The 23,739-nt window shown below is 40.8% G+C and overlaps 1 protein-coding gene across 4 annotated transcripts in view; it reads left to right on the forward strand.

Moving 5' to 3' along the window:
* Window positions 1–23,739, forward strand: part of NAXD (NAD(P)HX dehydratase) — a 48,983-nt gene that overhangs the window by 13,674 nt on the left and 11,570 nt on the right. For all 4 annotated transcript variants that reach the window (XM_027444287.3, XM_038173364.2, XM_027444266.3 and 1 more), the window contains 4 exons: window positions 8,246–8,354; window positions 20,820–20,870; window positions 20,951–21,055; window positions 21,429–21,549. In XM_027444287.3, the coding sequence (XP_027300088.1) occupies window positions 8,246–8,354; window positions 20,820–20,870; window positions 20,951–21,055; window positions 21,429–21,549 (386 nt within the window). The remainder of the gene's footprint in view (window positions 1–8,245; window positions 8,355–20,819; window positions 20,871–20,950; window positions 21,056–21,428; window positions 21,550–23,739) is intronic.

Raw genomic sequence — 23,739 nt, forward strand, 5'->3', positions numbered from 1 at the left:
ATAGCTGTATATTCCTTGTTCCACAGAGTTTTATCAGAGAAGTTGTCTGAGGTGTCAGGTCATAAATTTCATGTGGTCCAGAAGAACTCATGCAGTTTTTCCGTTCTCAAAAAAAAAAAAAAAACTTCCTTAAACAAAATACAGATTTAGGACTAATACCTTTCTTCCAGCTGGTCATAGCTATGGGTCTATATGGACTGGGAAAGATTGACAGAATTACTGAAAGTCTTACAGTTAATTACGGAGTTCAACTCTTGCTTTGGATTTTGAAAAAGATTTTTTTTTTCTCACTTTGAAATAAAAATGATTGAGGATAAAACTCATGAGGCCAGTTACCATTAACGAAGAAGCTTAGCTTAGGCCGTGGTTGCTGGGGTGTATTTACTTGTTTTTACCTGATGTTGTCCATGATCTGATAATTGGAAAAAAACATGAAAGCTAATCATGGATAGTGAGCTCCTTATAGACTGAGTTTACTCAAAAAAGCTGCTGTTTCTTTGCTTTATGCTGCCAAGTGAATAAAAGAAAGGAGATGTGTTCGCCTCATGCTATAGCCCCTCTCCTCCCTGTTGTTGGCAGAGCTCCTTATCCCAGATGAAAACTTACAGATGTTTTATCACCTCAAAATGGAAGATGTAGTAAAACATTTTTGACTTCACTGTGGGGGGTCGCTCTGCTGTTGCTGTATCTTGATATGTCAGAAAAAGAAATATACATGTGTAGGTGCATTGTATTCAGGTTAGGTCCTGGTCAAATTCATCCTTCTTGCTAATTCTTCCTACTTGCTATGCTGCTATGATTTGACACTGGGGTTTGATTTCTTTGTTACGTAATTTTTCTTGAGTTTGAGTGAAGAAAGGCATGATGGTGTTTGCTTTTCTGTATTATTTGAAGCTGTTAGGATCTCATTCTTTTTTCCAGCTGACAATCACCAAAACATGTTTGGGCTGAGACTTGTTCTGTCTTTTCAGGTGTAGAGAGCTGACTTGAAGTACTCAAGCCTTCCAGGTACAGATTCAACTATCTGTACCTTAAGAGCAAAATGTAAACTGGAGAGTGATACCAATGTAATATAAACTTGTCACTTTGTTTATCAGCCAACATAGTAAAAGTAACATGCGTTAGTTTTTCTAGGGACATCTTAATTCTGCTTCCTTGAGAGGAAAGTTACATTGTCATCCCAGCTTCATTCTGACACTTAAAATCACAGGTTTGGGTTGATTGCAGTCTGTTTGGAAGGATTTTTGACAGATTCTACTTACCAAGTCAGTTATAGGGAGTATTAATAGGGCAGGACTGCTTCCATTAACTCTGAAATATGAAAACAGCTGAGTCAAGACATTTGGTTATCATGATACTTTTGGGGTGGATCGCTGCAACGCACGTTGGTGATGTGATGTAATGTTACATTGGTAATATGATTGAGATCGAAACGTACTAGAACTGCTTTGAAGGTTTGGATATATCTAAATGAAGGCCGTGAAATAATTGTGTTGGTACTTGTGGTGTCTTTACGAGGCTGGATGAGGTTGCCCTTGAGTGCTGTCGTCATGTCTGTGTGAGAAATCTCAGAAAATAGATTGAAGCGATAGCTGCTTCTCCTTTGGGGCTCTTTCTCACAGGATATGAGGCCCTGCTCTGCGTAAGAGAGGCGACCCCATTTGTGTAATGTATTTAGGTTTGTTATTAATGAAGCTGTGGTTGGCTCTGATGCCTGTAGTGTGTTGACAATGTACCTGCCCAGTGCCTGGTGAGACAGATATTGTGCCTGAAATGAGGGTCTTTGGTGTCTGTGTAGCAGCTGTGGAATATGTTTGGGGTTTTGTCATCATTATTACAATGTGAAAGGTATGCTAGGGTAACCAAGGCATTTTTTCCAAATACATACCTTGATAGGTAATCCACACTCACACTCTCTTGAAGGTGGAATACAGCAAGTGAAGACTGTGGTGTCTGCATATAAAGGGCAGTCTCTGGCCGTGAACCTGGAATACCACTGCTTCTCCTGGCTGCTGGCTTGCTGTTAATATTTGAATGAAGCCTATCACATATGCTTGCTTATTCAGTAGCAGAAAAGGAATAATTGGTTTTAATATTATTCAATCCCTCCCTCATTAGGGCCTTTGCTTTTCGTTTTTTGTCACTTTCCTCCCTGTCACTTTGTTTTAGGCGTTTTAATCTTAATTCTCTAAATACATCTTTTTGGTCTGTAATTGCATCCAACCAACTTTACACCACTCTCATCACTGAGATTGACTCTGCCTGGCGGAGGTGCTTGGATCCCATGAGTTGATTGTGGGATCAATGAGGTTTCCTAGAACAAGCTGTTATTTCCAGTTCTGTTCAAGGGGCTGAGAGATGCCACGTGAAAAGTTTGGGCTTCTGGAAGCTTGGAGTTAATTTACAGGAACAGTGATTTAAACATGGAGAAATACAGCTACTCTGGGAATATATGATTATTTTAATTTTATGCTCATTTTTTGCACTGTTTGGTTTTGCTTGTAATTCCTTCGACCTAACCTTTGGAGAATAATCTCTCTCCCTATCTTATTTGCCCATTTTCCAATAATGACTTCACCCGAGGTTTACCACAATAGTTAATAATTAGCTTTCTGAGATAACCACCTAAATTCTAGAGCTACACATTATGTCCCGTCTTTTGCTCTTTTGATGTACTCTATAATATGACAGGATCTAAATGTCAGCAGGTCTAGCATTTGATTCACGTTAATATAATTACCTGCAGTGCTTGGACAAACAAAACCAAAACTCTTTCATCCTCAGATCAGAGACTTTTTCTCATCTTTGAAGATAAGACTCCAGGTTGGCTTTTGAAACTGCCCACTTAAAATGTCTTTGTCTGCATTTACATAACAGACTTTTGCAACGATACATTTTAATGCATTTGGAGTTGGGCTCAATCATTCCCAGTGCGCACTGATAATAAGCAGAATTTAAAAAAATACCTTCTCCTGTGAGGAGCCGTGTGGTTGATCGGGTGACAGCAGTCGTGTCCCTTGACCTTCTCTAGCAGGAGGTCCCACTGGTTGGCATTTTACCAAGCCCAAACCGAAGATTACTCGGATTACCTAGGTGGTTCCACCTGCCTAAAACAAATGTGAAAAGCTGCTGTCTTGCTTCCTCCTGTACGTGCTGTCGTTTGTGGTTATCTACTATTTCCGTAGCTCCCAGTTATACCCATGCTGACTTTGCTTCAGTTTCTTGTTTCCGTGTAGAATTTGACAAGGCTGCAGCTTTTCATCGTTGTTCCTTTTCCCTCTTCTAGAAAGCAATGACAGTAACTGTCATTCACGGGGAAAGCTGCTGTGTTTAGACCTTTCTGTGATAATTTAAAGCTATTGCCTTGACAGCTTTTGATCACTGGGTGAAAGCCACCCTTTGAATAAGATACAGCATACAGCAAAATTCTTTTTGTTTTGGGGGGCAGGAGAGGGGAATTATGTTTCAGGCCCTAGCTGTCAAGTGTTCTCCAACTCTGGACAGTGACCAGCTCGAGTAGACTTTCAAGCAGATGGCGACTATCAAATATCTGTTACAAACTGCTCTGGAAGATGTTTAGAAACTGTGGGTGATCTTAGGGCAATAGTCACCATCTATTTTCAGGCTCTTTGTTTTTTTTGGAAAGGTTATTACAGCAAACTTTCACCAAGATAAAGATCTACAGAACTGTCTCATCATTTTTTTTTACTGTGTGATAGTGAAATACAGAAGAGTCCTGAAGAGCAAAAAGCTTAAAGTTTTTATTTTCCTTATTACCAGTTCAAAACCAAAAGATATAAAAGGCTGTGAGGCTGTGCATTTAGATAAGAGGCAACAATGAGACTTGGCAGTACTGAATCTAGCAATTACTGTCATAAGCACTGTAACGAAACCGGTGCTGTTCTTGTACGTAAAAACAATTTGAGTGGAAAGCCAAGAGGATGTTTTTTTCAGCATGTGCTGATTTTAGTTTGGTAGAAGTTATCTAAAGTTACCAGTAATTCACAAAAATTGTCCTCACCATTTCAGAGACTAGGTGGTGTTTAAATTTGAAGGGAAGCTATTATCTCTTTAGGACTTTCCATGAAAGTTACATTCTGAAGGCAGAAAAAAGAGCAAAAAGATAAACACACAAGATTCTGAACACCATGCCTTGGTCCTGTCTCCGGAGGGGGTTCAAGGAAGGCAAGTGATAAAGCTGTTGTGTCTCCCTTCCCAAGAGACTGCAGTCCTCTCCTCATGAACTGAGCAAGGCTTTGTCTCCTCAGCCTCTCACTAACAGCCAAGGGAAGATTGATCAGAGAAACACATATGGGATCCCTTTTTCACAGTGTGCCCCACTGTGAGACTGTAGGATTGCTTATTTATTTACCTCTGCTTCAACTAATGGACAATGTGTAAAGTTGATTGTTTGACAGGAGGCTATCTTTCTGATGCTTGACACTAGCTTTAGACTCTTCCTTGCCTACTGGCCTTCACAGGAATTAGATGGCTTATGCAAGCTTCTTCTGTTTGCCTGAAAAACAATAATTCTGTTGTCTTGCAGATGTTATTTTTGTGTTTATGCTGCAGTAAGTAGTCCTTTTCTGTACGCAGTCAGAGCTTTATCAGTTGTTCTCCAGACAAGCTAAGACTTTGCAAAGCCTTTGGGTTTTGGAAGGGTTTTGGTTAGTTGCTTGCTTGAACAACAGTGAGCTGTCATAATCTAGATTTCCTGCGAAATGGTATCTGACAACATTTCACATAATAGTGGTTAGCTGGAAATTAGGTAGCTCTTTAAAGATCTGTTCATTGCCTGCAAATCTGCAACTGTGATCTGTCACCAGAATGTTTTATTGCATGCATCTGCACAATGGTATTGTAGTTCTCTATCCATGTTTACTAGTGTTACGGCTTCAATTCAGCTTCCTAAATTATTCCCATTGTGTTAGATTATTTTGGGAAATAAAAGACAAGAGAAAATTGGGAAATAAACATGACAGGAGTCAATGGGCACAAACTGAAGCCCAAGAGGTTCCATCAAGACACCAGGCAGCACCTCTGTGCTGTGTGAGTAACAGAGCCCTGGCTCAGGCTGCCCAGGGAGGCTATAGGGTCTCCTCCTTGGAGGCCTTCAAAAGCCTTCTAGAGATGGTACTGGGTTCCTTTTGCTTGAGCAGAGGTTGAACCAGATATCCTCCACAGGTCCCATCCAACCTTGGCTAGTCTGTAGTTCTGTAAAAACACTAACTTTTGGTTAATCAGAGTCTTGATCAGGGAAGATAACAGCTTTTTCTCTCACTCTTTTCAGAAGTTCAGATGCTGTTGTCTTGGGGCCTCCCAATAGATCTTCTGACTTACTTTTATATTAGTATTAGCTCTGTTCCTCAGAGTAGGAGTACTGCATTTATGATTCTTATTCTGGAAAAAATCCATGATTCTTTATCTTATGGCTCTGTACCCCTGAAGACAATAATGATTCTTGTTTACTCGATCCCTCTCTATCTAAGCCTGAAGATTACATCTCTTTTGATCAGGGGGACATCATCTTCATACCTCATACCTTTATAGATACTTTAAAAAATGGTGCTAATCTAAGTTGTATGTGCATGTCTTTGGCCGTGGAGGTGATAATTAAATGGAGTGGTTTGAAATCAGGTTAGGAATCAGACAGAGCAATTGGCATGAAGGAACAAAGGAAGTAACAGTTATTTTTGTGAGTACAGCACCCAGCAAACAGCTGAGGATATGATTTGTGTTTTGTGCTGGTACTTCTGAAATATTCTGTGTTTGTTTTTTAATCCCCAGAGAAACAAGAATACATGTTGGCTTTGTCTGCAGTAGTAAACTAAACAGAGCCAAGGCATATTTATTCCCAGTTACCTGAGCATTATTATCCATACTGCCAAATGATCCTGGGCAAGGTTTTGGCCCACACCATGTAGCTTTTCCTAAGTGACTTCTCCCACTGCTGAGGAATTACTACAGTTCAGGGGCTGTGCCTGGTAGGCAGCTTGGTTGTTAACGCTGCTCTGAGGCCTTACAGTGGGCTCCTTCCAGGGGCTGGTTGACTTCTGCATCAGAAAACCAATCTGGGGATGTTTAAATATTGTGTGTAGGCTGTAGCTGTGTTAAGAGCTGAAAGTTTCTCTATGCTACATCCTGTGGTCAGGAAAGTTGGAGATGATACCCATTTATCATCTTCTTGAAGAAAGTTACACGGTGGTCATTCTTACTCTGTCAGCTTTAAAATATTACTGCTTTGATGTCTGTGTGTGGGACTAAGCCATAACCTGATGTGATAAGCCCTTCCACTTCCAGACAAGCAGAGCCAGGAGAGTTTATAAGGTGTCCTTAGGTGCGTAATTGCAGCTGTTGTGAGCATCCGGTACCTTGAAGTGAGGGTGGTGTGGTGCTACGAGGAGGCAGTATTCGTTCTGCTTCCTTTTATAAAGAATAAAATTCCATCAGATATTTTTTCAGCATGTTTTTAATAGCTGATTTTGCAGTGTAATAGTCATTATCACCATTCTGAATCTCTTGGCCCTTCATGTGCCTTGGGTTGCTTCTCGATGCGGAATTGCGAAGGAGTTATGTGAAACGTAATGTTTGTAAAATGCTTTGAAGATGAAAAGCTCTACAGTAGGTTTTTATTATTACCAGGGGCAAAGTGAGCAGGAGTGGCTTCGTGTTGGACTGCTCATTTCCCGAGAGATGGCTTTGTTTTGAAGAGCGTACATTATCAGTTGGGTTGGAGACCAAATTATCTTATTTGAAGTCTGAATATAAATAAAGTAGTAAACTTTCTACCTTGAGATTATTTGCATGAGAAAGTTTATTATTTGCGGAGGAAGTTTTGGTACAATCCTCGCTCTATTTAAAGTAACGTTTATTCTGTGTACTCGTCTTCCGCTATCCAAAGCTGGTTTGAATCCAGCCCTTTCAAACATCCTCATCAGGGAAGCAGGGCTTTGCTGTAGATCAGCTCTCCACGTCTTAAAGCTAAAACCAGTTTCTATGTTACATGTTAATATGTAAATAAAAGTGTGGCGGTTTGTGCAGCGGCCCTTGGTGGTGGCGAGGCCTTTGGGCCGCGGCCAGGCGCGAGCAGGCCGCCTCGCCTGCCGCAGCTGCACGAGCTGCTGGCTCCTGCCTGGCACTTGCAGAAATCGCTGTGGAATTTGCTGATTCTGCCAGAGCCGGGCTAAACACTTGTTCCCGAGTGGTGTGTCCCAGCGGTACAGCTGTCGGTTATGAAAAACATGCAGGGGCTTTTGTCCGCAGTCATAGAGCTCTGTCGAAGTATCGCAAGCTGAAAATATCCTGAGGAGTGCTGTCGTGTAGCAGCACCTCCTGGCTTAGCCTGCAGGGAGCTTTTGCCCCCCGTGTTTGGGTGAAAATGTTCATCTGTTATCAGCCACTTGTGCCGGAGGTGGAGAGGGAGGCTAAACTTCCCCTCCGTATTGACAGTGAGGATTTACTTGGCGTTGTCCAGCTGTGCTTTCAAAATGTTCTGACCTATTTACACAACAAAACCAATCAAAACAACATAAACGGTTCTGGTGAGCTGCTGGATGCTGGATTGCAGCGGTAGCATTTGGCAGTGGGTATTCTTGTCATTTTCCCAACGCAGGCAAAACCTAAACACTACAGAGATCTTACACGCTACGACCCCATGATACCCGTGGTGAACGGCTTGCTGCTTCTCTTGCCTTTTGGGAAAAGGGGACAGTTTGGCTGCAGTTCAGTTGGAACAAATGCTGGTGAAACAACAGACAATAAAAGCACACAAGTAAATTTATCATTTTGCCATATAGAATAATAAGTAATTGCGTAATTCCCAGCAAGCTGCAGTATACACCTATGAGATGGTGGATCTCTCTCCCAGGTGTAATCTCTACAGGGAAACATTAAATAGGGAACTGTGACAGACTGTAATAACTGTTGGTTCCCCGCCCTTTTCTTCTAATGTTTTTTTCTTTTAATATTTTGTAATAGCTTTGGGGGATACTTGTAATTATTTCCTCGTTTTTATGTGGTATCCCGTAAGGAATGAATTGAGAGAAATGTTTCATTTTAGCTATTTGGACAACCACGCCACATTTCCTGGGCTACAAATGTTTGGTAATTTGAAGGATAAAATTGCCTGACACTCAGGATATGAGAGAGCTCTTCATGTCTTGCACCTGGAACTCAGATTTTGAGAATACTAAAATGAAGCCTTTTTGAACATGCCTTTTTTTTTTTCCCCCCTAATTTTGTTTAGTGATAGCCCGAATGCTGTCTATGAGGTGGAGAAGTGGTTGCCACGACTGCACTCAGTTGTCATAGGACCTGGCTTAGGTAGAGATGAAGTTCTACTTGAGAACGCAAAGGTAATATGTTTCCTGCTATTTTATTCTATGTCTTCACGTTGAATTTTATTAACCAATTCCATATCTATGTGATCACACTGATGTTTCTGGTTAACAACTAACAGATTAAGTACAATTGTTGCAATATATTTCCATGATTGAAAGGGGGCTCTGTGATAAGAATGAACTACAGAAAGTATTTTACTTTTTTTAAGAAGACTTTATATTTGTTTTTTATGAGTGGTTAGTATTTATTGTAACAGCTATAATTTAAAGGGAAGAGTTTAATTGGATATTGTTGACAGAAAATTGCAGCTGTTAATTATGGTCTTCATTATTAAAATTAAGAGCGATGCTTTATGTTCAGGCACCCACATAGTTGTTTTGATTTGCTTCTGCTTTGATTGTGAAAGTTGCTCATTAAGAAATAGATGTTGGCACCTCTGAAGGGCTCTGTGTTTTCTTAGGTGCCGAGCACCTGTACTGTAAGAACCTAAATATGAATTTCAGTTTCTAATTTTAGGAGCTGTGTTTGACAGCTTGTGAAAGGAGAGGGACCAAAGAACAGAGACTGTGTCCCCTTGCAATGAGAAATAATAGTCTTAATTATAAAATGTTGCAGATTTCTACTCTGGATAAAGAAGTAATCCTATTTTCTGTCAAGTCTTAGTGGAAAGCTGAAAACAGGAGCTTAGATAGCTCTGTGCTCTAACTAACAGGCACTTACACAGTCTTCCAGATGATGTCTTGTATTACTACCGATAGATCTCTGCACGTTCAGAGTACATATTTCACTTTGCACAAAATTAGAGTGACACTAATGTAAGAAAGAATTCTGAGGACTGTTACTGAATTAATCAATGGTACTAACAAGTGCAATTAATAGAAATTACAGAAATGTTAACAGTTGCACAGTGAAATTACAAGTGAGGAGGCAAGAGACTGGAGACCACATGACATCCAAGACATTCAGAATACTTTGAGGTTGATAAGGGCATTTTTGCTAGGCTTTTGTTAGAGAAAGTTGCTGTTGTAGTTCTTCACTCCTTTAATTCTCCTTCTGCTTTCAAAAAGTGTTTGTTTTATGATGTAGAGATGCAAAACTAAAAAAAAAACACCAAAAACACATGGCTTTGGAGACTGGCAATAAAGAAAATTATTATAGCTGATGAAGAAATAAAATTTGATGATGAATGTAAACTTTCAGCGAAGGCGGTTTTTGAAAACTTTCCTTAGAATTCTTTTTGCAGAAAAAAAAAGATTTGAGTAACGATTTTTCCTTCTCGTTCTATTTTTACTTTTTTTTTTCCCCTAGAGGAAATTAACTTTAAACAAAAGAAAATAAGGCTTTGTTTAGAATATCTACAAGATCTAACATAAGCTTCTTCAGTCCGTCTGGGCTTTCTAAGTATCTGTCATGTACTTACCTGTAAGATAGTATGTGGAAGATTCCTTTATTTTTTTCTTCATTGCTAAAAATAATTTTTGCTTTCTTGGTGAATTACAATCATACTTTTACTTCAGCCTGGGTGTCCTGCGTGAGCTTTCATGAAGTTAAAGAAACAAACCCAGTCAGTGAAGACAAGCTGTTTGGGAGCTCTCCCATACTAGGGCCATGTTTATGCGAGCTGTAGATCTGACCTTGTTAATTTCGAGCCACGTTAAAGCTCAAGTTCTTTGTCTTCGCTATAATTATTTAAGTGTTCATTAGTTATTCAGTTGTGTTGTGTGTGTGTGTGTGTTGTGTTTTTTTTTTTAATCCAACAACCATAATCTTCTAAATTCTTCGTTCAACCAAAAGCTTTAAGAAGTGCATGTAATTGGGAAAAGTGAACTCTGGTTACCTGCTTGAGGAGAGCTGGTGTTTCTCTGTGCTGAAGAAAGTCTGAGCCTCCCTCTTGCTTCGACAGTGAATTTTAAGCTTTGTATCACTCTTCACCTTCCAAAAAACAAGCAAGTGATGATAGCATTGCTATTTTAAACTTTTCTAAGAGGCTGACTGGGTATATAATTTTCTCTCTTCTCTTTAAGCTAACCTCAGCATGCTGTCATTTGAACACAGGGCTGAGATGTAGATTAATGTCTGCTTTTGTTTCAGGGTTTTGTATCAGAGCGGCGGTGACAACGGGAGGAAGCTTCTCCTCTTCCTCATTCTGCCCCATTTAGGTGACGAGGCCTAGCCGTCTGTCACCTCTCTGACGCTGTTCTTGTTTGGGTCTTGTCCGAACTGTGCCAGCACATTGCCAGCAAATGTGCTTGTCCAAACAGTCAGGTGTTCGGGCTGCTTTTCTCCTCTGAGCATTGAGAACCCAAGGCACTAAGGCAGCAACCTGCAGTTCCTGGTATATGGCCAGAGTGATAGATCGTGGAATAGCCCTAGTACTTGCTGACCAGGTGGTGCATCTTCTCACTCAGGACCATTTGTTCTCTGTGTCCTTATGGTATCATCTGCCTCCTTCGTGCTTGATGTGCATGCATTGTGGCCTTTCAGGGCTTTCCAACAGTCTGATGGAAAAGAAGCGCTTTGTGATTGGTTTCCTCCTACTTCTTGAGTGGAGTGGTGCTCTGAATATGTCCTTGTAGGCTTCCTGTGATTGTCTGCTTTTGGCTGTAATTCCATCTGCAAGTCTTGTTGCAAGAAGCTACTCAACAAGTTTTATTCCCCCTCACATACTGTTCCTCAGTTGCCTGGATGAGGTCTGTTGCTCTGTCAGAGCTCCCTTGTTACAGGTTTGCAGGACCAGGAGCTGCAGGTTCAAAAAAATTTACCAAAGAAAGCTTCTGTTGGGTCCTTTTTTGTTTGGATCCCATGCAGGTGTGGCAGCTCTAGACTTGGCATGATTAGACCTTCCAACTCTGGAGCGAAGAAGCATTCCAGGCTATTCTCCAGAAAGAGAAAGCCACAGCCAGCTTCCTTGTAGGCAATACCAGGCCATCTGTTTTTCATTGTCTGTGATTGATCCTGGCTAGCAGTGACACTACCACTGCTTCTTTGTGTTCACCTCAGCTGGTGTGCAAGCTGCTGGTGGTTTAGACCCTGAGACAGTTCAGCTGTCTTGTGCAAACAAGGCCAAGGTTGCTGGGATTGACCTCTGTCAGTACTTAGAGGCAGCATATTTCCAAAGCTACTGTCTACTCGCCTTTTTATTTCACACAGAAGAGGTGTTGTGCCCATTTTATATGTCCCCACTGCAGAGCACTTCCTTCAGCCATTCAGGGATGATGATTGCACTTCTGGTCTTGGTCTGATCTGATTTTCTTGTAGCCTGAGTTCGGAACCAGGGGAATTCTCTCCTGTACCACCAACCAAGTTCCTGTCCTGCAGGATGATGAGTGCAGTTTCTTAGAAGAATTTGGAAAGGAGTACTGTATTCCTTGCAGAGCCTTTTGGGAGGGTAGATGATACTCCCTAATGCTTCAGGCTGTTCCTGTATTCTGCCTGCTGCCTGGCAATCAGGAAGTTATGGGCTTAGCTGTTCCTGTATCGGTTTCCAGCCTCTTGTCGTCTCCTTTCCCCTTCTCCTCCTGGCATGAATGTGATACTCCTGTCAAATTTTCTGGTTCTGAGTTTGGTGAATCTCCATGGGGTACATTACTGGCCCTGTGGTCAGATGGACCAGTACAGAATTGGAATTGTTGCGTAATGGTTAATATTGGAAGCAGGCAGAGAAAAGCATTCAGCCTTGTGAAGAGCCTTATCCTTAATCGAAGCATGACTTTGACGTTGAAATCATCTTTTGCTGTCACTGGGTTCATTGCCTCTCCCCCTGAACTGGTAGCAGTGACTCCTGCATTTGCCCACTCCGGTCTTTTTTTGTGTTTTGTCTTGCAGCAGCAAAGGTAGATGGCTGCTTTCAGCAGAGCGTGCTTGCTTTCCTCCTGCAGGAGAGGTAATGATTAATAGCAAGATCAACTGGGTTCTCAAAGCACATGCTTGTTCCTCTTACTCAATTCTCAATCTTTGTTTTAGCTCCAAGAAAATGTTCTGGATACCAGCCTGGGTTCTTCTTTTGACTGAGGCCCTGCCTAGCTCCCATTTCTGCCCATTGCTGTTGGTAGATAATACTGCTGTTCCAGAGAGTCCATTTTAGATGGATTCTCACCTCAAATGAGGTATCAGCCTTTGTGCCTTTGTTTTTTGTTGGTTTGGATTAATTTTCCCCTCTTCGGGCCTTCATGTCTTCAGGATTTACTCAACACTTCACAGCCTTAATAAATGGTAAGAAAGGGACCAGGTGCTTCAGTATGCTCTACCTGCACTGGTTTTTACAAGCTGAAAAGGACTGCAGAGTATGGAGCCACTTCTTGTCGTCAGAGCAGTCTGTTAAGGTAAATCTGCCTCCACGGGCTTTGAGAAGCGCTCTCCTCTTGCTATCTGAGCAGATACCTAAACGCACTGGGTTCTGCTTGTATTTATTAAAAGGCATCTGAGAAGCACCCCAGGCTAACGCTGTGGCTGTTAGATCAGCATTGTCTGCGATGCCTACCGCTGTGTGTGAGTGTGAGCAGCAGGATGCGTTCCTCTCTGGGAACACCGCTCGTGTGGACTCAAATTAGCAGAAAAATTATTTACTTAGTTTTTTACTTATTTACTTAGTTTTTTGCTACGTGTAACATGAGCATGTGCTTCCCACCCTGTTTATGTCATCTGCAAAATCCTCTGGAGATTCCTGCGGTGGGGATTCAGCAGTTCGTAGGGAACATGAGTAGCGCCGAGGATGTGCAGCTTTCTGTCGTCTGCCCTCAGCTAGGAGGAGGTGAGGTGGATGGAGTCTTATGCCTGTGGTACTGCTGAGACAAAAACCAGAGGGCATGTATGTGCATCCACTGTGAAAATACATCTGTAAATCGTTTTCTCAGCCCCCACACAGCCCCTAAGATGGATGCATATACTGCAGGTAGTACCCAGTGAGAAAATACTCTCTAACTAGCCAGGAGTCATTGCTTTCAGACAGCCTGATGAGAGTCAGAATCCATGGAGATCTTCACCTAAGGTGAGGCAGCTCCTGGGGTCTGACGCAGTTGTTTTTGGTGCAGATCAAGCTTGGGAACACCAGCTCTAAGCAGAAAAACGCTGTTGGTTACGCTACAAATTACAACTGCTTATGCTCAGAACTATTAGTATTCTGTGGCTTCCTCACAAATGTCTTGATTAGAAGAACAGTGTTTGAAAATATGCTAACGGGACCTTAAATACAGGTTTATGCAGCTTGCAAGCAGAATTTATTTTCTAATATATGTAATGGGTCTTGATGAAAGTCATTCACAGTGAAGTGGGATGTTTATTTGCCTTCTGTGTGCAGGCTTATATTGTTGTTTAACTTGATTTTGATTCTTAAAAGCATTTGTAAGCAAAATGCTGGCACTGAATACCTTTTCAACTTTCTGAGCGGTGTTCAGCTAAGAAGGCTAAAAAGAAATTGGCAGTGATAAATTCTGCAGTTTAACTTAAGTTTATTTGTTTCTTTTTAAGACAAAACGCCAACAGCTCACCATGAATATCCCAAGCCAAATTTAACATTAACATAACCAACCATAAATTGGAAACCGTAAAGAGTTTGCTGTGGGAGTGTGAATGTTCAGTGGATGAAACAGCATGTGGAAACAGTGCATTCATTTATTCTGATTTACAATTCTCACTTTGGATTGGAGTAAGCAGGATTATCGCTTAAACTGGGTTTGGATGGGTTTAGGGGTGGGAATACATAAATACAGCTTCCCAAGTGGTATCTAGTTGTGCATGAATTCGTAAAGGATAACTAAAAAGGAGCGCTCTGTCTTTGCGTAACTGGGATAGCACTTCAGAGGCTTTTGCTTTGTTTTCTTGTGTTTCTTCTTGTGTTCAGACGTGATGTTCAATTATGTCACTTCTTTTAAAATTTAACATATGATTGAGGCAGACATTAAGCTGCAGTTTTCTTCCAAGTCAGCAACTGATCTGCTTTGAATTCAAACAGAGAATCCAGAAGTGGATCACTCTTACCTTTTTTTTTTTTTTATGTGGAACAGAACCATTTTGATTAACCAACATCTTACAGCATTTTCAGCTTTGTTAGTTGCAACAACAGCTTTTAACATTTCCCGAGGTACTGGGGTACTCTACAGAGTTGGTTTCACCGTTGATTTCACCGGCTTAAAAGAAATACTTCCCTGCGCACCTCAAAATTGATTTTGGAAAAGGGGGCCTAGCCATATGATAGTACAGGTAAAAGGCAAAAGACACAGCTAAATTGAATTTAGCTTAAATGATGAGATAAAGATGCTATTTGTGTTGATGAAGGGATATTTGTCTCTGCTAAATGAGTCATTCAGGTGGTCTGAGTTGTGGTTAGTAGTTAATCGTTTTGTATGTGAGGTTTGAGAGCTTGGAATGATTAATGAGCCAGTGATAGTTACACATACGGAAACCTATTAAGTAAAACTGAAGCAATTAAGCTAACTAAAGATAATTTATATAGATCTTGGCTACAAAGTAAGATTCTGATTGATGCTGAATTTTGAAAGGAGGAGCAATTCCTGTTTAACTTTGTGGGTGACACAAAGGTAACAAAGGCAAAAGCAAGACCATTCAAAGTTACTGAAAAGGTGTCTCCAGTGCAAAGAGCCTCAAGCAGAGAAACTCCAGTTTTAACAATTTTCAAAACCTTCTGTATCAAATCTACTCTATTTAGGGAAGCTTCTTTCCCTGCCTCCCCCCCAGCAACCGTGGCTGTAGCCGGGAGCACAGCTTGGACCTGGAATCGGTGCCTACCCCTAGCTGTGCAAGATTACACGCTTGTGCTTGCCAAGCCCACTTTGCAAGCCTCTCTGCCACAGAGCTGCATCCTGACCTCTGTGCAGCCGAGGCCATGCTACCTCTGCATTATGCCAGGTTTGAAGCCAGGAACACAGAAATGTTTCCTCGGGTTTTTCGTGCCTCTCTGTAGGAGTTGGTGTGCAGTGTGCTGGGGCGGGACTTGTTTTTAACTCCCGGGCACCTTGGTGAGAGGTGGGGGCTGCGGAAACATTTCCAGCTGCAGTATTTAGAGGGAAATTTCTGCCTATTTCTTCCTTTGTACCTCTTTCTCCTGGAAGAAACTATGGATTTAGGCTTGGTGGATGAGAGTTGGGTCCATGTGGAAAACACAAGCAAACAGAGAAGGCACTTCAGCAGCACCTTCCGACCCTTGGAAGACGGTAGCAACTTTCAGTAGTGTTTTATATGTAAAGGGGGCTGCTATGCCTTTTTGATCATTTGTGGTTGTACAATACATACCCAGGGCAAGATTATGCCCTTTTGCATGTCCCTGCCACTCCAGAAGCTAGGAGTTGTTGCTGCCTCAAGTCCGACTGCTCCAGCTTAGTCAGACAGCCCGGTGTCAGGTCAGCAGCACGTACTGCTGGACTGCAGAACCAGTCACCTCAGTGTAACCAGTATTTCAGAAGTGGTATTTGAGCTTTTAGGGAATGGGCCTGCCATCTCTTAGAAATCTGGTTATTGACAAGTTGTGGGCCTGCAAGCTGTTGCTTAAAGGACCTCACCTGCTCAACAGCCCTCCTAATGCATTTTGTTTTGGTGAGCTGAGAGCAAGACTGTGCTGCTTACTGAAGTGTTTGGATGTCGTTGTGGTCAGTGCTATCCAGCATGCTGAGGCTTGAGCTGCTTTTTGAACGCGTGGGTAAGGAATTTTGCCAAGAGTGAGCTAAGATGTGACTCTTTAGCAGGGACCTAGGAAACGCAGTGTTCATTGCTGGTGTCGGTAAAGGAAGCCTTGCCCACAATCTCTCTCCTGTGCAAGGTAGAAAGATGGCTGTGATGTATCCTTAGCGAAAATTAATTACCGCTGTGGGACAGCTGTTGAGTCATATGTTGCTCTTGTGGTTTGCTGCTTATTTCATTAAAATTCAATCTTCTGTTAAAACCATTGGCTCCAATTTCCTGATTCTTCCCTTTGCAGATACCGAATGCCAAGGTTATTGTGTGGCTAAACCAGTTCATCAGGAAAGCCACAAGTTGCGATATGGCTAATAATACATCCAAAATCATTGCAGGCATTCTGCTGCCAATCCATGTCTAATTAAAAAGGCTGAAAAACATATTTATGTCAGGTGTAGGCAAAACAATGCATAATTGTCTTCTCCGAGGAGCCGTGGAGGGCCAGGTTGTATACTGCTGAACGCAGGCAGAGTAAACAGGATATGTATGTTGCTGCTGGTTTGGGGGCTTGCAGGGAGGTGTCCAAACTGCAGAGTTCTGCAGGAGGTTGTGGAGGCTCACTTGGACTGTGCTGCCTGCTGTCTGTTCCACGTGCAGCAGGACTTGAGCCTTGTGTTCTGTGACTTCCTTGGCTGATGTTTTTTTTATTGTACCCGGGAGCTCCAGAGCAATTTATTCCCCCCCCAAAAAATGTTCCCTCCACTCTCCTCTTAAGTTCGTGTTTCTTCAGGAAATAATAGTAACTAATAATCCATAATAATAAAAAATCCATAATAATAAAAGTAGTAAAACACTGAATTTTTTTGCCCTTACTCTGCAAATTTTCGTGATCGCAGTAGAGAGTTACCTTTACAGACAGAGCAGTGACTCCTACTATGGCACAACTTCTTTCTCAGTCCTTACTGCGTTTGCATCCAAGTCCCAGATGCCCAGTCACAGAACGAAGATTTCTCAGGGAACTACATATTTCAGCAGTGCAGTGGGAGTAGATTCAGGTAAAAAAAAAAAAAAAAAAAAAAAAGCTGAACCACTGCTGTTGCAGAATAATAGCTTCTGTGTAAGGAAGTGTAGTCCACTGGAACATCTTGGAGCTCGAATCTCCGAAATCTTAATGCTCAAAATGCCATTTGAGGGGAAGGGGCAATGTCTTGGTTTTGTCCTTGATACCTGTACGCGGTGCTGTTTACTTATGTGACTGGCGTTTGGAAACCTGCCTTAACTTGATACCAGGTGCATTCTTAGTAACATTTCTTAGTAGTTTTAATTAGCAATGTTCTCTTCCATATCCTTCTGCATATAAGTAATTGTTACACAGGATAAAAGTGAACAGATGGCTCCTGCTCATACAAAGAGTCCCATTAGAAACCATTAAATAGATTTTGGTGTGAAAGTAGCTAGTCTGAGCTGTATTAATTATACAATTAGCAGAGAAGATTTTTCTGTATGCCACAAGTATTAACACAGGAAAGTCCGTGCCAGATATGAAGAGACAGATTTGGCTGAAAATTCATTGTGCTTCCATAAATAAAATAGAAGAGGATGTAGCCATTATTGCTCTGTACCCCTCTTACTCAAATAATTACTGTATGCAGTATTTGCAGTAATAGAGTGTTTAAAAGCGGGGTTTGTCTCACCTAATTCTTGATGTCTAGAAACAGAGCAGTAAGTTTTCTCTCCTCTCTGCGATAACTGAGGAGGGACAGGTACGTCTGCTGGTGATGCATCCCACCCTAAATGCAGTGCCTAAGCCAATGGCATTCGTATGGTGAGACTTTTCACCCCTAAATGGCAGGAGGTGAGTCCTGTCCCCAGTCAATATGAAGCAGAGGTTCCCCAGTGATTGTGGTGCCCTTCAAAAGGTGGTTGTCTTATGGGGGCTTTCTCATCTCTGTTTTTATGGTTACCACGTTACTCCCTCTCTCCCTAAGGCTTTGTCTCTGAGGTTCCTTGTCTGTCTCCAAGCAGCTTCTGTCTGGGTTTAAGGAACAGGAGGAAAGGAGAACAATTACTTTCGGATTTGTGTTTTTGGAATAAAAAATGAGCTTTCTAAACAAGGCAAAGGACTTTGTATCCCCTGATTATTTGGAGAGAAAGAAAAAGCAAAGATCGCTTCAGTAAGTTAGATTAGAAATTGATACCTCAGAGACTCGGTACACAACAAAAGTTGCTTGGCCAGTAGATTTTACTTAACAAGATGAAATTTTTCTTCAGAGTAGAGGTCAGATGTCTCTCACAGACCGTGGAGGGCATGTTAGAGAAGTGAGAGCACAAAACATCATTAGGAAGAAATGCCTTATTTCTCCAGAAGGTACCAGTGACCTCACCTTCCAGAAGCTATTTACTTGTACATATACTTCTGTGCTTTGTGGCTTCCATTTTTTTTTTTTTTTTTTTTTAATCATGCATACAATCTTCAGGTAGAGAGTGGATCTTCAGAAGTCATTGATTTAGCCTATTGTTAGATATGTAGAGAAATTGCAACCACTAGGCAAAATGACAATTGTGAGAAAACATGAAAAGGGGCCAGACGATAACAGCAGCAGCCAAACCTTAATTGTTTCAGAAACAGAAAACATTTGGCCAAATTAATTCACTGGATTGATCATAATGAAGTTAGGAGAATCGTTTGGATGGGTATTGACTTCTGAGATCTGTGTCTTGCATCAGGCTTCATTAGGGGAAATCTTTTTTGGTTTTAAAGAACCCAACTGTCGTGGAAGATTGGCGTACTGAAACCGACACAGTGGAATAAACTGAGGATTCGTATTAATTGGAAATGGGACAGCAATCATTTAAGTGTACTGAAAGGGTTTGGGGAAGCTGCCAATGAGCAAAAATATTCCGTCTAATTAAAACTGGTTATAAAATAAGGTTGCAGTGAATGGCATTTGTGTCGCCAAAAATTCTGGGGGCTGATCTGGAAGCTTTCTTACAGAGTGTCTTGCTAACCTCTGGGGTTCGGTGCAGTGTGATATCTAATCAGAAGAGCCTAGGACAGTTCAAAAGTAATTGGGCTTCTGGATGTATAACATTCATTTATGCAGGAAAAAAAACAGGGTGCCATATCCACAGCCTTATTTTATATAACCAAATGAGTCAAATTAAGTGTAATTGTTAATGAACACAGTAGGGGCAAAGCGGTACAGGTTCTGTGAAGTAAAACTGAGCTGTGCACATCTGTGCTGATTAATATTAAAGAATAAAGAAATGACTCCATCTCATAAATTTCTTAGAATCTTTGAAAGGAAGGCTGCCTAGTTTTCAATATGCCACAACTAATTCTTAGGTATGTTCTAAGATTTCCTCCTTGCACAGCTGTTAAATATGCTTATTTGTAAATTTGAATAATTTAGTAGTAGTTTGATAGTATGAGTCGTGTAAAACTTGCTATTGCTTCAAAATTCTTTAAGTAGCTGAATATAAATGAAGACTTGTGGTGATCCCCTGGAGACCCAAGAAGGATGGACACCTGGTGGGCTGTGAAACATTGCCGAAGCTGAGACCTGTGCACGTGTGTGCATGTAATGGAAAGGATTATATTCTGTAGTGGCTTCCAGTTTAGCTGCAGCTGTGTTTTGAGAGATGTCCTCAGGCTTGTTGCGGTGGGTAGTGTTTCACTCTCACACTTAGGACATGAAAGCAAACAAAAGTAATGTTGGGTTAAAGCCTGCTGCTAGATTCTGGTCATCCATTTAAAAACAGAAGGTAAACGTTTCTACTGAAACTGAAGAGAAAAAAACAGTCAGGTAGGAGTGAGGATATGTAGATTCCATCATTAATAATGTACAGGAAGCAACATGGGCTGTGTTTTTGACCACAATACAAGAACAAAGGTACATTCAATACCTGGGAAGTTAATTAAATGCTTCTTCCTTCTTCCTTACCTAATTTCTTGATAACCCGTGGAGCTTGGTGCCATATGATAGCTGATCTGAAAAGCCTAATAATGTACAAAAACTGTCAGACTTCTGGATGGATACCACTCTCTGTTATCTTATACAAGGAAGAGATAAACTCTCCCGCTTTAACAACAGAAGTTGGTAATGACCACCATTCAAAAAAGCTCGATTATCACTCATTGCTCATTAAAAATCTTGAGTGTCAGTTGTTGCCACTGCTCTGTTAGGAGAGAAAACAAGGGCAAGCAGTCTGCTGGTACATATTGCTTGCTGAAAAACAGTTTTGCAAACAGTCTTTTCTCTTGACCTTTTCTGTTTTGTTTTGAAGGCATAAGACCTCTGGGGTCATGAGTGGAATGACATGTATGATGTACTGCTTGTCTCGGGGTGTTTGTTGTATGTGAACTTGAGTACTGCAACGAGGGCATCATCAGAAAGACAGCTAAGATTAGTACTAGAGTTATGGGTAGAATTTTATCATGACACTACTTATTTGGATTATTATTTTTTGTAATTTGGAAAGATATGTTTGCTATGTACGACTCCAGTTAGCATATAGCCTTCTAGATCAGGGAGAGTGAGTTGGATTGTTTTTTGTTTGTTTGTTTGCATGTCAACACCAGGGTGTCAGTTGTAGAAACCCTGTTGTCACTGCTTCAGACTGGGAGAGAGCAAAGCAGCTGTAAAATTACTAGTTGATATGAAAATGTCTTCTCTAACTTTGATGACCATAACTGAATATTTTATTTCACTCTGAAAAAGCAACTTATATGACCAGATTTATTGTACAGCACCTACCTTCTAGACAGGAAGAAAATGCAGAATTTATTTTGGATGTTACAAGCTTTAAATTAGCAAGCTTCTTAAAGTTATCTCCATTTTTTCTTGCAGGGTATTATAGAAAAATCGAAACTCAAAGGAATTCCTATCATTATTGATGCTGTAAGTATATTTTTGATTCATTCAGTGGCTTGACATTTAAGAATCTATTCAGAAAGTGTACTTCTTACTGTTTTTTGCAGGATGGACTGTGGCTTATTTCCCAGCAGCCTTCTATTATTCAAGGCTACCAGCGAGCTATTCTTACTCCAAACTATATGGAGTTTAGTAGACTGTATGAAGCTATGGTGAGTTATTTTCCTTTTTTCAATTAAAGTATGTGCAAGTTTAGTCTTGTAGTCTTTATATAAATGAACACATTATTACTGGACTAAACATTATGTGCTGTTCCTCGTATGCAAGATGAGCATTGTCTGGGTTTTTATTCCAGGGGATAATTGCCACGACAATGAATATTCTTAAACAGAACTCTTTTTTTTTTTTACAGAAGAAAAATACCTTTTTAAGGTATTTTTGGCACTGCAATGGGTATAGAATAAAAATACCTGGGAAGGCTGATGGTGATGCTTTTTCTTTTCCCTACACACGCTGAAGTGACGTGTTAGAATATTTTGTTCTAGTAATAAAATACGTACTGTGTATGGAATTCTTGTGTTGTAGCTTAGAGACCCCGTAGACAGTAGTGATCATCATGGATGTGTATTAAGACTCAGCCAAGCCATGGGGAATTTGACAGTTGTTCAAAAGGGAGAACGAGATCTTATTTCAGATGGAGATAAAGGTAAGTGAAACCTTTTGCTTTTAGCAATGTGATTTTTTTGTTTGCTTTCAGACATAGTCCAGTGGTTGGATTGTATAGTAACTGGTTGACTGTTCCCCTGATGATCGAAGGGGAGGGAAGGCTGTCTAAAAACCATAAAATATCAACCTTTCGATGCTTTATGTAAGTTGATATTTTAAAAGAGTGCAACTTACTTGCTGAAAAAGTTAATGATTTTATTTCTCATTTAAATGACTGTAATAATGTTTTACACTAAACACATACTGAGAATCTCACTTTTTATAAGCTGTTTAAAAATCCTTAGCTGAGCTGGTCTAAGTGCAGATGTCACTGCTAAACTAATGAAGAATAATAGTGGTGTTTCACCATATATTGGCAAGTCTGAAAAATGAAGATTTCTTGAGATTCATGGAGTGCTTATTGTCCACCGTGGGGTTGTAGATTAGTGTGTGTGTATATATGACTCATATGTTAGCCCTGACAATATTTTTTTTAATTTAGCTCTAGATTGCCATTACAACTTTTTAAAACAGTCACTTACTAATATGGTTAAAGTATACTTAATTAAATTTGCTGCCTATCTGATGCTAAGATCGTTTGCTGTGATAAGTATGAAATTAATTCATGAGTGCCTTCATCCCATTTTGACTACATGACATTACTTCACGTACATAACAAGCAGCAGCTCTGCCCCTAATTACTTGAAATGCTAATCTCTGATGAATGTTTATGCGTTTTCAGAATCTTTTTGTATTTGCAGTCAATTTTTCATTACTTGGAGCCATGGGAGTCTTTTATAAGAGAAAAAAATGCATGTAACATGACAGTTGGTTTGAGCAGAGCCACTTCCAGGTACCACTCCATTAGTACAGACACTGTAGCAGACTGTGAAGCACGCTGGGACTGGAAATGATGTAGTTATGCCTATGTGATGAAGGGCTTCGATAGGTCATGCAGTTCCCAAGTAGCTCTGCATAAAGTCTGCTGTCGTGTGTGCACCAATGGCAGGCTTGGTTTGTAACCTTGGACATCAGTCCGTGCTGAAGGGAGAATGAACTCTGCCAGAGGAGAAAATATCCTAGCTCCAGTTTACGTCAGCTAGAGAGCTTTAGAGCACTGTGGCATCTCTTCTTGCTGTGTTTTTGTGTCAACCGGGTTATTTTTATGCAGGTTTGTTGCTTTTGTAATGAATGTCAGGAAAATTGGTGACACCTTAGACCGAGCACATTTCCTAGTATCTCTCTGTTCTTTGGAGTTGCTATTCTTGAGATAAGTGTACCCCCACTGCTCGCAGGAGAAAGGCGACAGTATCCATTGTCTCTTGTCACGCAGGATTCAAAAAGGGGAAGCATCTGAAAGTCTTTGCAATTCCAATTTTGAACGGTCAGGCATGGCACAAATTTGGTGTATGCTTGGTGTGCTTTGGGGGCTTTTCATTGTTCCCCCTTCCCTCCTCCTCTTTGTCTTGTGTACTGATTTTTTTTCTCTCTTAGTTAAGTGGCTTTTTATTTGAAATAAAAAACAATTTTGTGGCTTTATAGCAATTGTTTGATATAGCTATAGGCTGTTTTTGTGTTCTTACACTGGCTCTGTGATTGATGCTTTCTCTCTCCTGGATTACAGACATTACAGGTAGTATTACTGAGCACTAAGAAAGCAGTTGTCAGGTTTAATGCATGTTACAGTGTCGACTACAAACACTGTTTTTAGCGTTTGTGTTGCTTGTAAGAAAGTTCCTGAGAATTCTGCAGAAATTAAAGACGTCAGCTTCCTTTTAAGAAGAATATTCTTTGGGTCTGGGAGTTACTGTTGGTCAATTTTTGAAAGGTTCGAATGAAAAATAACATGGAGAAAGGAGATCCTACTGTCTGCTCTGGGCTACAACGCAGAACATGTTGTCGTGCCACTGACCTTGAATTCTCTACCAGATTTTCCGCTCTTAACTTCTGCTTTTTCATCTGTCTGTTCTTTTGATCTGATGTCATTTTTTTTCAGCTGAGACAACACACATGATGATTCCAGTGTGAGGGAAATCCAGATCTTTGGATCAGGCCAATATCCTCTGAGCACAATGAAATATTATGAAAAGATCTATGTACTCCTCTTGCCTTTTATTTTTCATATCGTCACCTATCTATCGTGCTGAAGCCTTACCTATTTTCAGGCATTTTGTGTTTGAGCTCATGTGCT

Source organism: Anas platyrhynchos, chromosome 1 (assembly GCF_047663525.1).
Source record: "Anas platyrhynchos isolate ZD024472 breed Pekin duck chromosome 1, IASCAAS_PekinDuck_T2T, whole genome shotgun sequence".
NCBI classification, from domain to species: Eukaryota; Metazoa; Chordata; class Aves; order Anseriformes; family Anatidae; genus Anas; species Anas platyrhynchos.